The sequence below is a fragment of the Quercus suber genome, unplaced genomic scaffold, assembly GCF_002906115.3.
Source record: "Quercus suber isolate HL8 unplaced genomic scaffold, Cork oak 2.0 scaffold_399, whole genome shotgun sequence".
Lineage (NCBI taxonomy): Eukaryota > Viridiplantae > Streptophyta > Magnoliopsida > Fagales > Fagaceae > Quercus > Quercus suber.
Genome location: NW_027069850.1, coordinates 128913 through 140979, shown reverse-complemented (window position 1 = coordinate 140979; position 12067 = coordinate 128913). Strand labels below are relative to the sequence as shown.

At 39.1% G+C, this 12067-nt stretch overlaps 1 protein-coding gene across 1 annotated transcript; it reads left to right on the top strand.

The window, feature by feature from the left end:
- Positions 1-6610: 6610 nt before the first annotated feature.
- Positions 6611-12059, top strand: LOC136062284 (uncharacterized). Its single transcript, XM_065761149.1, has 3 exons — positions 6611-6929; positions 11166-11488; positions 11601-12059. The coding sequence occupies exons 2-3, from the start codon at positions 11237-11239 to the stop codon at positions 12057-12059; spliced, it is 711 nt and encodes a 236-aa protein (XP_065617221.1). The 5' UTR covers positions 6611-6929; positions 11166-11236.
- Positions 12060-12067: the final 8 nt, after the last annotated feature.

The following is a 12067-nucleotide window of genomic DNA, read 5'->3' as shown; positions in this document are numbered from 1 at the left end:
AGGTGTGGTGTTACAATCTCTAGAGGGAGACAAATTAAAACACAAGGTCCGTTTGCAGTACCAGACAACTAATAATGAAGCCGAATATGAAGCTCTTCTCAGAGGGATGGAATTGGCCAAGTCCGTTGAAGCAGAGTCACTCCTCGTCCTGGGAGATTCTCAGCTAATCATAGGCCAAGTGAATGGCGAGTTTGAAGCCAAGGAAGAGCGGATGAGGAAGTATCTAAACAAAGTGGTGCGCCTTGTTAAAAAGTTTGAAGAAGTTAACTTCGTTCAAATCCCAAGGGAGGAGAACATGGAAGCTGATGCCTTGGCAAAAGAAGCCTTGTCAAGCGAAGCCGTAGATAAGTTTGATGAAATCTAGTATATGCCGAGTATAGACATCCCAGAAATACAACAGGTGGAAAATGGAATGAATTGGATGGTTCCAATTGTGTCGTACTTAAAAGATGGACGACTCCCGGAGGAAAAAGACGAAGCTAGAAAGCTGAGGGCAAGGGCAGCCAGGTATGGTCTTATGGACGAGATTCTCTACCGAAGAGGTTTTTCCCAGCCTTATCTTAGATGTTTGGCCCCAGACGAAGCAAACTACATATTGAGAGAAATTCATGAGGGAGCATGTGGCAATCATTCAGGCGCTAGATCACTCGTCCACAAAGTCGTCCGTGCGGGATATTATTGGCCAAATATGCAAGCTAACGCTAAGGCATACGTCAAGGCCTGCGATCAATGCCAAAGGTTTAGCAATGTCCCCAGGCAACCATCAGAGTATTTGACTCCAATGATGGCCCCGTGGCCTTTTGCGCAATAGGGACTGGACATCCTAGGTCCATTTCCACTGGGTATAAGGCAAATGAAATTCCTTGTGGTTGGTATTGATTATTTTACCAAGTGAGTAGAAGCAGAACCTTTGGCCAACATCACACAGCAGAATGTCAAGAACTTCGTGTGGAAAAATATTGTGTGCAGATTTGGAGTACCTAGGGTGCTAGTGTCGGACAACGGACGGCAATTTGACAATGCGATTTTTAGAGACTTTTGCGTACACTTTGGAATTCAAAATCACTACTCCTCACCAGCCCACCCGCAAGCTAATGGCCAGGCAGAAGTTGCAAACCGATCCTTGTTGAAAATAATCAAGACTCGGCTTGAGGGGGCTAAGGGAGTATGGCCAGATGAGCTTCCAGGCGTTCTATGGGCATATAGAACGACAGTGAGAACTCCTACGGGAGAGACTCCTTTTAAGCTAGCATATGAAACTGAAGCCGTTATACCCGTGGAGTGCACGTGGCCAATCATAGGGTGACGACCTACCAGGACGAAGCTAATGAAGAACAACTACGTCTGAACCTCCACTTGATAGACGAGGTAAGGACGGACGCTGAGCAAAGGATGGCAAGGTATAAAAATCTTATGGCTAGGCGGTATGATGCAATGGTAAAGCCAAGGCGGTTCAACATAGGGGACCTCGTCCTAAGAAGGGTTTCCTTAGCAACAAAGAACCCAGCTCATGGGAAGTTGGGACCAAATTGGGAAGGCCCCTACAGAGTTGTCAACTGCAAAAGGCAAGGATCCTATTACTTAGAAGCCCTTGATGGGAGGAAGTTGGAACATCCTTGGAATGTGGAACACTTGAGGAAGTATTACCAGTAGAATGACAGCCTGGACGAGCTCAGCAACTGAACTTTGTTATGTTATTTGGTGTGGCTTTATTATGTTAAATTTATGGACGACATTATATTTTATGTTTGAATAAAGGCATAGGCCTATAAGGTGTCTGCCTCGTCTTTGAACAATACTTATGATATGAATGGTATTCGTGGAATGTACATAATGTTGTGAAATTCACTCATTTCCATACTACATTCGTTTGAAGTTCACCCTTGAAAAGTTTAAAAAACATTCTCTGAATGTAGGGATACAATGACGAGCTTTTCTAAGGGAAAAACATCAAGGCATGCTCGTCCAGATCAGAGGATGAAGCAAGGCCAGTACTTAAAGCTAATTGCATTTAAGTCCCAAACATGCTCGTCCATAACATGGATGAAGTAAAACATTACGTCTAATTCATGGGCAAGAATGCACGGACGAGTGCATATTAAGCCATGGTCGAAAGAAATGTATGACTCAATCCCATTAAGGCTTTTGTTAAAACAATCCAGTCCATGGACGAGTAAAATGAAAAGCCTATACTAAAGTCAGCCAAGTCCATGAACAGGGCAGGCTGGTTCTTTTCATTTTTCAACAGGTCCTCAGACCAGTAATGTTGATTGTTACCATTTCACATGAGTGAACTACATTCGAAATTCTAATGAAAATGGCAGAAAAACATATATAAAAGATGGACGAAGTCAAGCAAACAAAATAAATGAAACTCGTCCATGCATATGCCACAAGAAAATAATATTGAGACGAATGTATATTTAACATTAAGAAATCCTTGCAAAATAAACTAGGATAATTGTTTAAAACCTCGTCCTAAAACCTTGGACGAGGCAAATGTATTCAAATTACATAGAGGTCACAAACTGGACCAAATAGAAATGCATTAAAAAAAAAATCTTTCTAAGTAGAGGGAGAAACATTGGGGGTGTCCTGAGAGGGCAAGGTTGTAGCATCGTCTTCAACATTGACGTCATCGGAGCCAGTCTGGACGAGAGAGCTAGTGGCAGCAGCGTTCAGGTTAAGAAGAATGGAACTGAAGTCAATGTCAGGGAACCTTTCCACAGCTTCACTTCTGAAATCCTCAAATCCTGCTGCATAATTGGTGTCCAAAACTTCAGTATACTGCTTGGACGATTTAAACTCAGCCACTGCATCTTCCTTCGCATTGGAAAGAAGTGTGCCATACTCGTCATTCTCCTTTTGCAGGGCCTCAAGACGAGCGTCCTTCCCTGCAGCACTGGTTTGCAGCTCCTCAACCAATGTCTGCAACTCTTTAACCTCGTCTGTGGTCTTGGCAGCCACCTCAACCCATTGCCTCGCCTCAGCCTTCAGCTCCTGGACCCTCGTCTCTAGCAGGATCCTCGTCTTATCCAACCCCGTCGCTTGCCTAGACGTAGCTATAAACTTTGACATGCCCTGTGAAAAAGAAACAAGTTTAAAAAAAAAAAAAACGAGGAAGGAAAATGAATCATTGCTCAAGACGAGATAAAAGTATTACCTTAAAAAGATCATGAACACCAGAGTGTTCAAAATCTTTAAGGGACATATCATAGCAAACATTTATGTCTTCGTCAGTCACAGCCTTCTTAAAGCATTCCGAGGCTAAGTCCTCATTCTCAATGATATTGGAAGGGGCCGTTCTGGAAGGCTGAGACGGGGTTGACACAGTCTTGAACGGAGTGGTCTCGATTGAAGTGGACGAGTCCACATCAACTACATGCATTGGCTGTTGAGACGAGGGAGGGGTAGGCTTGATCACCTGGGATGAGCTGGGCTTGGCCTTGTTGCCTCGACGTCTGGGGAGATTTCCCAAGTCCAGATTCCTTGACAATGTTTTCCTCTTCTCCCCAGTCGTAGGACGAGTTTGAACATCGCCTTCAGGACGATCCCCCTCAGCAGCCACATCTTTTCCTTTGTTCCCCTTCATTGTTGCCATTCCTAAAAAAAAAAAAAAAAAAAAAAGAAAAAAAAGAAAAAAAAAGGAAAAGATAAAAACACCTTTAGAATTAAAACAAAACGAGCAAAGTACAAAGACGTTGAAGACTTGAGACTTACTTTTTCTTACTGTGACCTCGTGTGCAATAGCTTCGTCGGATGGATTAGGACCCAAGCCCCACTTGGCAAGGCATCTAAGTGAGACCAAAGAGCGAAACTCCCTATCCACGTGAAGACGAGCTCTGTGGACGCGGTCACGGAAAAACTTACTTAAGGACAGACGTTCAACAGCTGAAATAAAACAGAATCCTGTTAATTGGCCGTTGATATTAAGAATAAATAAATAAATATAAAGACAAAAATGAAAGAAAAAAGGGGAACAACTTACCTTCAGGACGAAGGTTTCCTAGGTCCCCGGTATAACGGCCAAACGAGTCCCGGCCAACGTCTACAGGATTTCCAGCCCAGAAGCCGGAGACGAAGAAAAATTCTGTCTTCCATTTTCTGTCAGACGAGGCCAAAGACTTGATTAACCTACAATCTTTACCCCTGGCTGTAAACTGATGAAAGCCAGGGGATTGGTGTATCTCTGAAGGTTTGTAGCAGTAAAGGAACTCGTCCACAGTAAAAGGACGGTCCCTTCCAAATACTTCACCCCACAAAACTTGCATTGAGACAATTAGCCTCCATGCATTTGGGTTGAATTGATATATTCCTAAACCTAACCTAACTAACAACTCCCTAGTAAAGGCGTTTAAAGAGAATCTTAAACCCCTCAAGAGGTAAGCTTCATAGACGCCAATCCCGAAGTGAGGGTTGCAACACCATTCTCCTCGGACGGGTAACCTAGGGTTAAACTCGTCTGGGATTTGATACCACTCCCTAAGGTTTTTCAGTCTCTGCTCGTCCGTCTTGGAAGGGATATCTATTGCACAACTATATACAGTTACCTCTTCCTCGTCTAAGGGACCAGGACGAGGGGCAGTGGACGAAGTACCAGCTTGAGACCCTGAGGCCTTCCTAAGCTGTTCTTGTAAAACTTCCATAGGAAGCCCAGGGATGCCAGAGACGTAATCCTCGTCCGTGGTATTCCCCCCACTACTCTCACTATTGCTACTGGAATTAGCATAACTACTCTCGTCATTATACTCGTCTATAACCTTATCTATACTATCACTAGACGAGGAAAGTACAATGTCTACCATCTTAACAGGAAAACTAAGGACGAGAAAAAGAGAAATACTTGGATCTAGGACGAAGGAAGGCTATAGACGCGATAAGCTTCTAGACGAGTATCTAGGTCGAGGAAGGACAAGGAAAGAAATTTCAGAAATGAAGAGGGTACCGAAGGTATTCCACTATTTATAGGGAACAAACTCAGGCATCTGAAGCGACATAACCCAATCATCAAGCGACACGTGGCATGTTCCTCGGTTAGATCAATCGATGAGATTTTTCCACCAACAAACTCTTGACACGTGGCACACCAAGCTGATACTAGCACACATCTCACTTGTCTTTAGACGACCCATGGATAAGGGGGCAACTGATGATACTATAAAATACCACCTTAAAAATTGTCCATATGGCTCGTCTACAGGAAAAAAGGAAAGAAGTATGGACACAGCTAAATTGCCTCGTCCGTCATAAACCGGTAAGGACGGACGAGGCCTCGTCCGTCCCAAAGGGCGGACGAGGCAAGCATGGCTATGCTAAGGCTCGTCCACCTCTACTTAAGGATGGACGAGCCAAGCATTGATTTACCAACAGATCAAAACCTCCATTGCTCGTAATAAGGCACCGGTTTGGATGAAGTAACTTCTACGGAAGTTACGGAAGTTACCTCCGATTTTGGTGAATTCCTCGACAATAGGAACGGTTATCAGAGCAAATAACCGTTCCATACACTATATAAACACGACTCCGCATAGAGGCAAGGGAATTCTGATTTTTCATTTTGAGAAGGGAATAAACACTTAGAAATTTTTCCTCTCTATTCCAGCCTACTAACTTCACCATCGGAGGATCATAGGCCGGCCTCCATCGGTCTTTTCTCTGATTGAATTTGGTTTTACAGGATTCAACTCTCAAGATTGTCGAAGTCCGAAGATTTTCAACCCACTGATTTTCCAGAATTATCATTATTTATTATTTTTCCCTTATAATTATAATGTGTTAATTTGAAATGTACTTATAAGCTAATTTATTACTTTTTTTTCCTCCAATTTGCAAGTTCCACATGAGATACACACTTATTTTATTTAATTTTTATATTTTATTTATAACACTTTTAATTTAAAAAAAAAAAACTAGATAAATTGTTCTTAAACAAACTCAATATGTAGTGAGATTAACAAAAACATTTGTCATCACTTGATATCAAGCCCAAACTTGACTATTGGTGCTTAATTTTTGGGGATACAAATATAATTGAGGGGAGTGTGCATTGTGAGAATAATGATGCACGAGCATGATGACAATTTAGATGTTGTCTTTTTTGCTAATTAATAAGCTATTCTAAAAACAAAAAATAAAAAACATTGTTAAGTAATAATTTATAAGTTTTTTTTTTTTAACGATCAGCTGAAGCTTTTATTCAAAGGAGGGGAAAAAAACAAAACATATACAACTAAAAAAAAAAAAAAAGAAGGAAAAGAACTTGATCCAATAAGACAACATCCATTAAAGGGGCTTGGAGCATAGCTTACAAGTTACAACAAAACAACTACAGTATAAAAATTATTCTTAAAAAAACAGGAGGCTAAGAGGCCGTTTGGTTCACTAGTTTTCATGACTCAATTCTCTGTTTTCATAACTCAATTCTTAAAAATGGTGGGACCCATAACAAAATACTCGTTTGCCTGCAAAATTTTTTTGTTTTCATAACTCTGTTTTCAATACTCAATTTTATAGTTTTTGAGTTATGAGTTGTGAAAACTGAAAACTACTGTAGGCTGTTTTCAATTTTCAGTTTTTGATTTTCTGTTTTCAGTGGCAAAGTTGTAATTCACATTTCATATCCGGTCCTACCATCTGAGGCATTCACGTGGGGCGTGCCTTTTGATACTGTCCTCAACGGCTCTCTCTTCAGCCCTTTCACCTCACAGTTCTCTCTTCACTCTTCAGAAAACAAGTTTGGGTCTCTCATCTAAAATTTCTCTCCTCTCCATTCCAGTACCACCGTTGAGAAGCTCTCACTGACCTCACCTCCTCACACACCATTTCACGGATCCGAGCTCAGCCAACCCGCGCCGCCGTGTCACGGTAACGCAGTGCTTGACGCGCCAACCACCGAGCTCTTTCTCAGCTTTTTCCAGTGAAGTCCGAAGGTATTGTTTACAGTTGAGCTGTTTATACATCTGATTTGTTGGTAATAGCAAGGGATTTCGCATCTCTTACATCGATTCAAGGACTTTGCTTCTCTGTTGATTTTTTTCCTTTTTTTTCTTTGTTTGACGTTTTGGGTTTTTGCATCTGATTTAACTTGTATCAACCTGTGGAATCCTGGGTTTTCAACCCGTGGTGATGTTTGGTTCTCTGTTTCAACCCGTGGTGATGTTTTGTTCTTTGTTTGATGTTTGGGCATCTGATGTCATCTATTGAAACCTGTGGGTATGGGTTTTCAACCCGTGGTGAACCTGTATTGTGGTTGTCTGTTTTTGTTTTTTCTTTTTTTCTTTGTTTGATGTTTAGGTAAGCATCTGATTTGGGAAAATTGAAACCCGTGGTTATGGGGTGTTTTTTTTGTTTTGAATAATTTATGGAACTAAGAAATGTGTGATAAATGGTGCGATTTTTCTGGAATTTGTTATCAAAGTTCCCTCCATTTAAGTTTCTGGAAGTTTCTGGTAGTTATGGGGTGTTTTTTTTTTTGAAGAATTCACAATTAGAATTAATCTTTGAAACTTTGTTAAGTGAATTACACGAGCAAATGTTTTAATTTTTTTTTTCAACTCACTGCATTAATTATTTTAATGTACTTAAATTGTGTCAAATGATATATCAAAAAAAAAAAAAAACTGCCTCTCTAGAGCCCACTGTCTAGTCTGAAATACTTGGCCTTGCCATCTAATCAATTGTATGGTACATTACCAAATTGGTTGGGTCAGCTTGAAAATCTGGTTGATCTTGATCTAGCCTATAACCTTCTTAATGGGACTCTCTCAGATAGTTTAGGACAACTTTCTGAGTTGGTCAATTTCATGTTTCTTCTAAAAAATTGACAGAAATTCTCACAGAATCACATTTTTCAAAGCTCTAATAATTCCATCATCTCAGCCAAAATACTCTTCTTCTTTTTGAGAATCCACAGCCAAAATACGTTTTTATTGTTTCTTTCTAAATAAAAAAAAAATTGATTTTTAGACTCCCTTTTTAAAATTATTAGAAACTATATATTTTTACAATATTAGCCTAAAATTTAGAAGAATTTAATAATTCAATATCATATTTGCTATAATACAGTTAACTACTTTCAAATTTTATAAAATCTTATTATTCTTAATTCAATTTTACCATATTGTTTTAAGGTCCGTTTCACCCATTTTGATTAAGATTTTAAAAATGTTGATGAGATGGGTCTAGACTCCAAAGCCAAATATGCTACCTTTGAAATTATTATATGTTGTTAAAATTCTCTGAAAATAAATGGGAAAATTGCGTTATAGGTAGGTTTGTTGCTGTTGCTATAAGGGCTGCTCGCCTTTATTCAGCTTGGTTTTATCATCAGTCATATGTAGTGCTTGGACTAAAAATTCAAATAATCTATATACTTGACTGGAGAATTATTATTATTTTTTTTAATTCAGAAAAGAAAAAAAGAATCTCAAAGTTATAACAGTTAATTACAACCAAATTTGTAGCCAAATTTTATCATTACATGTAGTGACTTTGTATCAACTCTAAGTATGGGATACACAGTTGCCTTATACTCTTCTTAATATAGATTAGACTATATATTTTAGTTTTATTCCCAAATCTCTACTAAACTGATAAGAGACTTGTTAGCTAAGCGAGCTAATATAATCTCCGCTCATATCACTGTTTTGCTCAAAAAATATGTACTGAGGGTTAGTGAAAAAACCAAAAAGAAATCAAACAAAAGTTAAACTAAGCTGAAATCTTTACACTTGGGTCCCAATTGGGTCCCTCCATTCCAACTCCAGGATCTTTGTATGGGTAATTGTCATTTGGGTACTTCAATTCCAGCTTGGCTTAAATCACAGAAGAAGCTCAAGCATCTAGACTTCTCATATGCTAGCATTTCAGGTTCCATCCCCAGCTGGTTTTGGAAACTATTTCTAATTTAGCACTGCTAAATGTTTCTTTCAATCAACTACATGGACAGCTACCAAGTCCATTAAACGTAGCTCTCAATGCATTCATTGATTTGAGTTCCAATGCATTCATTCATTTGAGCTCTCAATGCATTCATTCATTTGGGTACTTATTCCTTTTCTAGTTGGTGAGATTGAATTCCTAAGTTAATTACACATCACTTAGCTATGAGTCTCTCTTTGTTTACAGTAGTTAACGCATTTGTTTATGGGGTTTGTTAAAATTAATAGTCCTTGGTAAAAGTTAGAACCTAGGAAAACAGGATGAGAAAAATTATAAAACAAGTATGATAACTTATAGAAGTCATAAATGGATAATTTAGTCAAAGACATAAGGTGGTCTTGTGTCATTACCTTATTTTTAGGTAAAACAAGTATGATAATTATTTTTTTAGGTAATTACCTTTTTTTTTTTTTTTTTTTGAGGTAATAGATAGAACTTTATTTGATGTAAGAAACTATAATCAGGTACATGTATGGCCGTGTGTCACCAGACCAAAGATAAAACATTACAAGCAGCTTCTGAAAACATGACTCGGTGGTTGTGTGTTGCTCCTAAAATATTTTTAAATGATATCTAATTGTCAATTTTGAGTCACATTTTAGTTTTGAGTTTGTTGTTTCCTGTTGCCGTGTGTCCTATGAAATAAAGAGAAAGAGATTTGCTTTTATTTGAATTTACTGATGAATGACATTTATACTGATGAATGACATTTACTCTGAATGACATTTATTCTGACTCTGAAAGAGATTTGCTTTTCTGGATGTTTCAAAATTGTTGACCATTTTGTTATTGGATAATGTTTTTTCAACATAACATAACCCTTTATAATTACTAATGATAGCATGTACTTTCACAAATTATAGTTAATATCAGTGTTTAAAAATCGTATGAATGAATTGAGTTTCACAGGAGGTAGCAACTCATGGTAAAGAGAAAATTCTTGTTAGAGCTAATACTTGTCTTTTAACATATTCATAACTGGCATATCTAATTAACTATTTTGTGTAATCAATATTTAACCGTTCAACTAAAAACCAATTCTTATTATTATACTTTCAGTTTTTTTTGGCCAAGTAATTACACTTATTAGTTTGAAAAAAAAAAAGATTTTAGGATATTAAAAAACATAATAAGTCGCTTGGCTGCATACCTATGCCCCTGCCCAAGTGGACATGCCAAACCACATAGAGACATATGTCACTTGTGACTTGTCACAACCATTGTGCTGGAGTGGGCCCACTGATCAATGATCATAATACTTCATTATAATTCTCCTTAGTTCGATGCCTATGCATTTTTTAGTTTAAAAAAATTTGTAAACGTATCATACACGCTACCATGTGCTTAATCTTTGTTCCTCTAAATATACTGGGATATCTTTATTGTACTTGTGATATGGTTGTGTATGAGATGTGTGTTGTTCTTTAAGATGGCTGCGGAGTTGACAACATGGGATGCCAATTGTGAGGATGTGTTGTGTGACTCTGTACTTGGACACTTTGTTTGTGGGAATTTGCGTCGTTGTCATGCCAATGCGCAAGTGTGGCAGGAGATCACAGAGAATCTTAATGCCCGCATGGGGAAGGCCTTTCCCGTGAGGCGGGTAATTAGGAGGTGGAAGCGTATTGAACAGAATTATCGCAGAGCAATGGTGGGCCGTAACAGATCTCTTCGGCCCAACGTTTCCCCTGTGTCCTCTCCAGATCGATTGTCAGATGACCCGCCGCAGGAAGAGGCGGATGCCTAGTCAAGGCAATTTAGTGCATGTTCCTTTTGATATACTGCTGACATATTTTGTTCCATTATGTTCAGTAGCGTACTGTCTTATAGATTGCTATGTACTTAACCATGCACTAACCTAGTAGTATTTGTGACCACTTATTCAGTTTACTAAATCATTGCTTTGATCTTCCATCTTTTGTATATCTGGTCACATTGTATATGTAGTAAACCTCGATGAAGGATTTATATATTACCACTGTTTTTTGTATATCTGGTCACATTGTATATGTAGTAAACCTCGATGAAGGATTTATATATTACCACTGTTTATTATATATTACCATTGTTTCTTACATTCAGTGCATGCTTTTTCGTATCTTTATTGAGTTAAGTATGGAAGATTTTTCAGTTTTTGGACCCCTTAAATGAATTCTATAGTCCTATTGTTCAATTGTTAAAATTATCAACTGTCATAAGCTTACCACGTGGCATGTTTGAAATAGATGGCACATGAATCACAAGATCAAGAGGAGAATTGTGGCCTTCCCATGTAGAACATGTATTTATTGAGATAATGTTAGAGGAACAACTTAAGGGTAACATGGCAAAAGGTGTGTTCAAGGGTTCCATGTGGACATCAATCACAACGGAACTTAACCAAAGGTGCGGGAAAGATTTTATCCCTAACCAAGTTCAACAGAAGCATAATAGGCTCCGTACCAAACAACGTAAGTGGAGCCAGTTGCTAAGACACACAGGATTGGGGTGGGACGAGCATACCAAAACAGTGACTTGCTCTGATGAGGTGTGGCAGAATGTGGTTGCGGTATGTTTACTGTTGTTTATTAATTTTGATTTATTGCAATTATTTATTCATGCAATATGCCTCTTGTGAACTTGCTGCGTTTAGTGTGCTAATGTTTCCAATGACATTCCAGAGCAATCGTGGTGCAAATAGCTTAAGGAATAAGGGATGTCCAGACTACCCATCACTGCAGCAGTTGTTCGCCCCTAGTACCGCAACTGGGAACCTGCAGATCTCCCCAAACACTCCTCCCTTAAATAGTGATGAGGAGCGTGCCCTAGAGGAAGAGCTTGCCAATGCTAATGATAATGCAAGTGCACCCACCCATCTGGATGATGACTGTTACACCCCTAACTTTGACACTTTCCCGCAGACTGTGGATGACGTTGAGGTTGAGGAGGTAACCCAACGAGCAGAAAAACGTCCTGTGACAGATGCAAGTGGCAAGGGTAAGAAGGTCTCAAAGAAGTCGGATAGGGTAAGTGAAATGACTGTGGCCCTAAGGGAGTACACTGCAATGTCGAGGGATAAGTTCAGTGGTAAACTTGGTAAGGGTAGCGGTTCATCCGAGCAATTGCTCAATCTGCTGTAGGCGGTGAT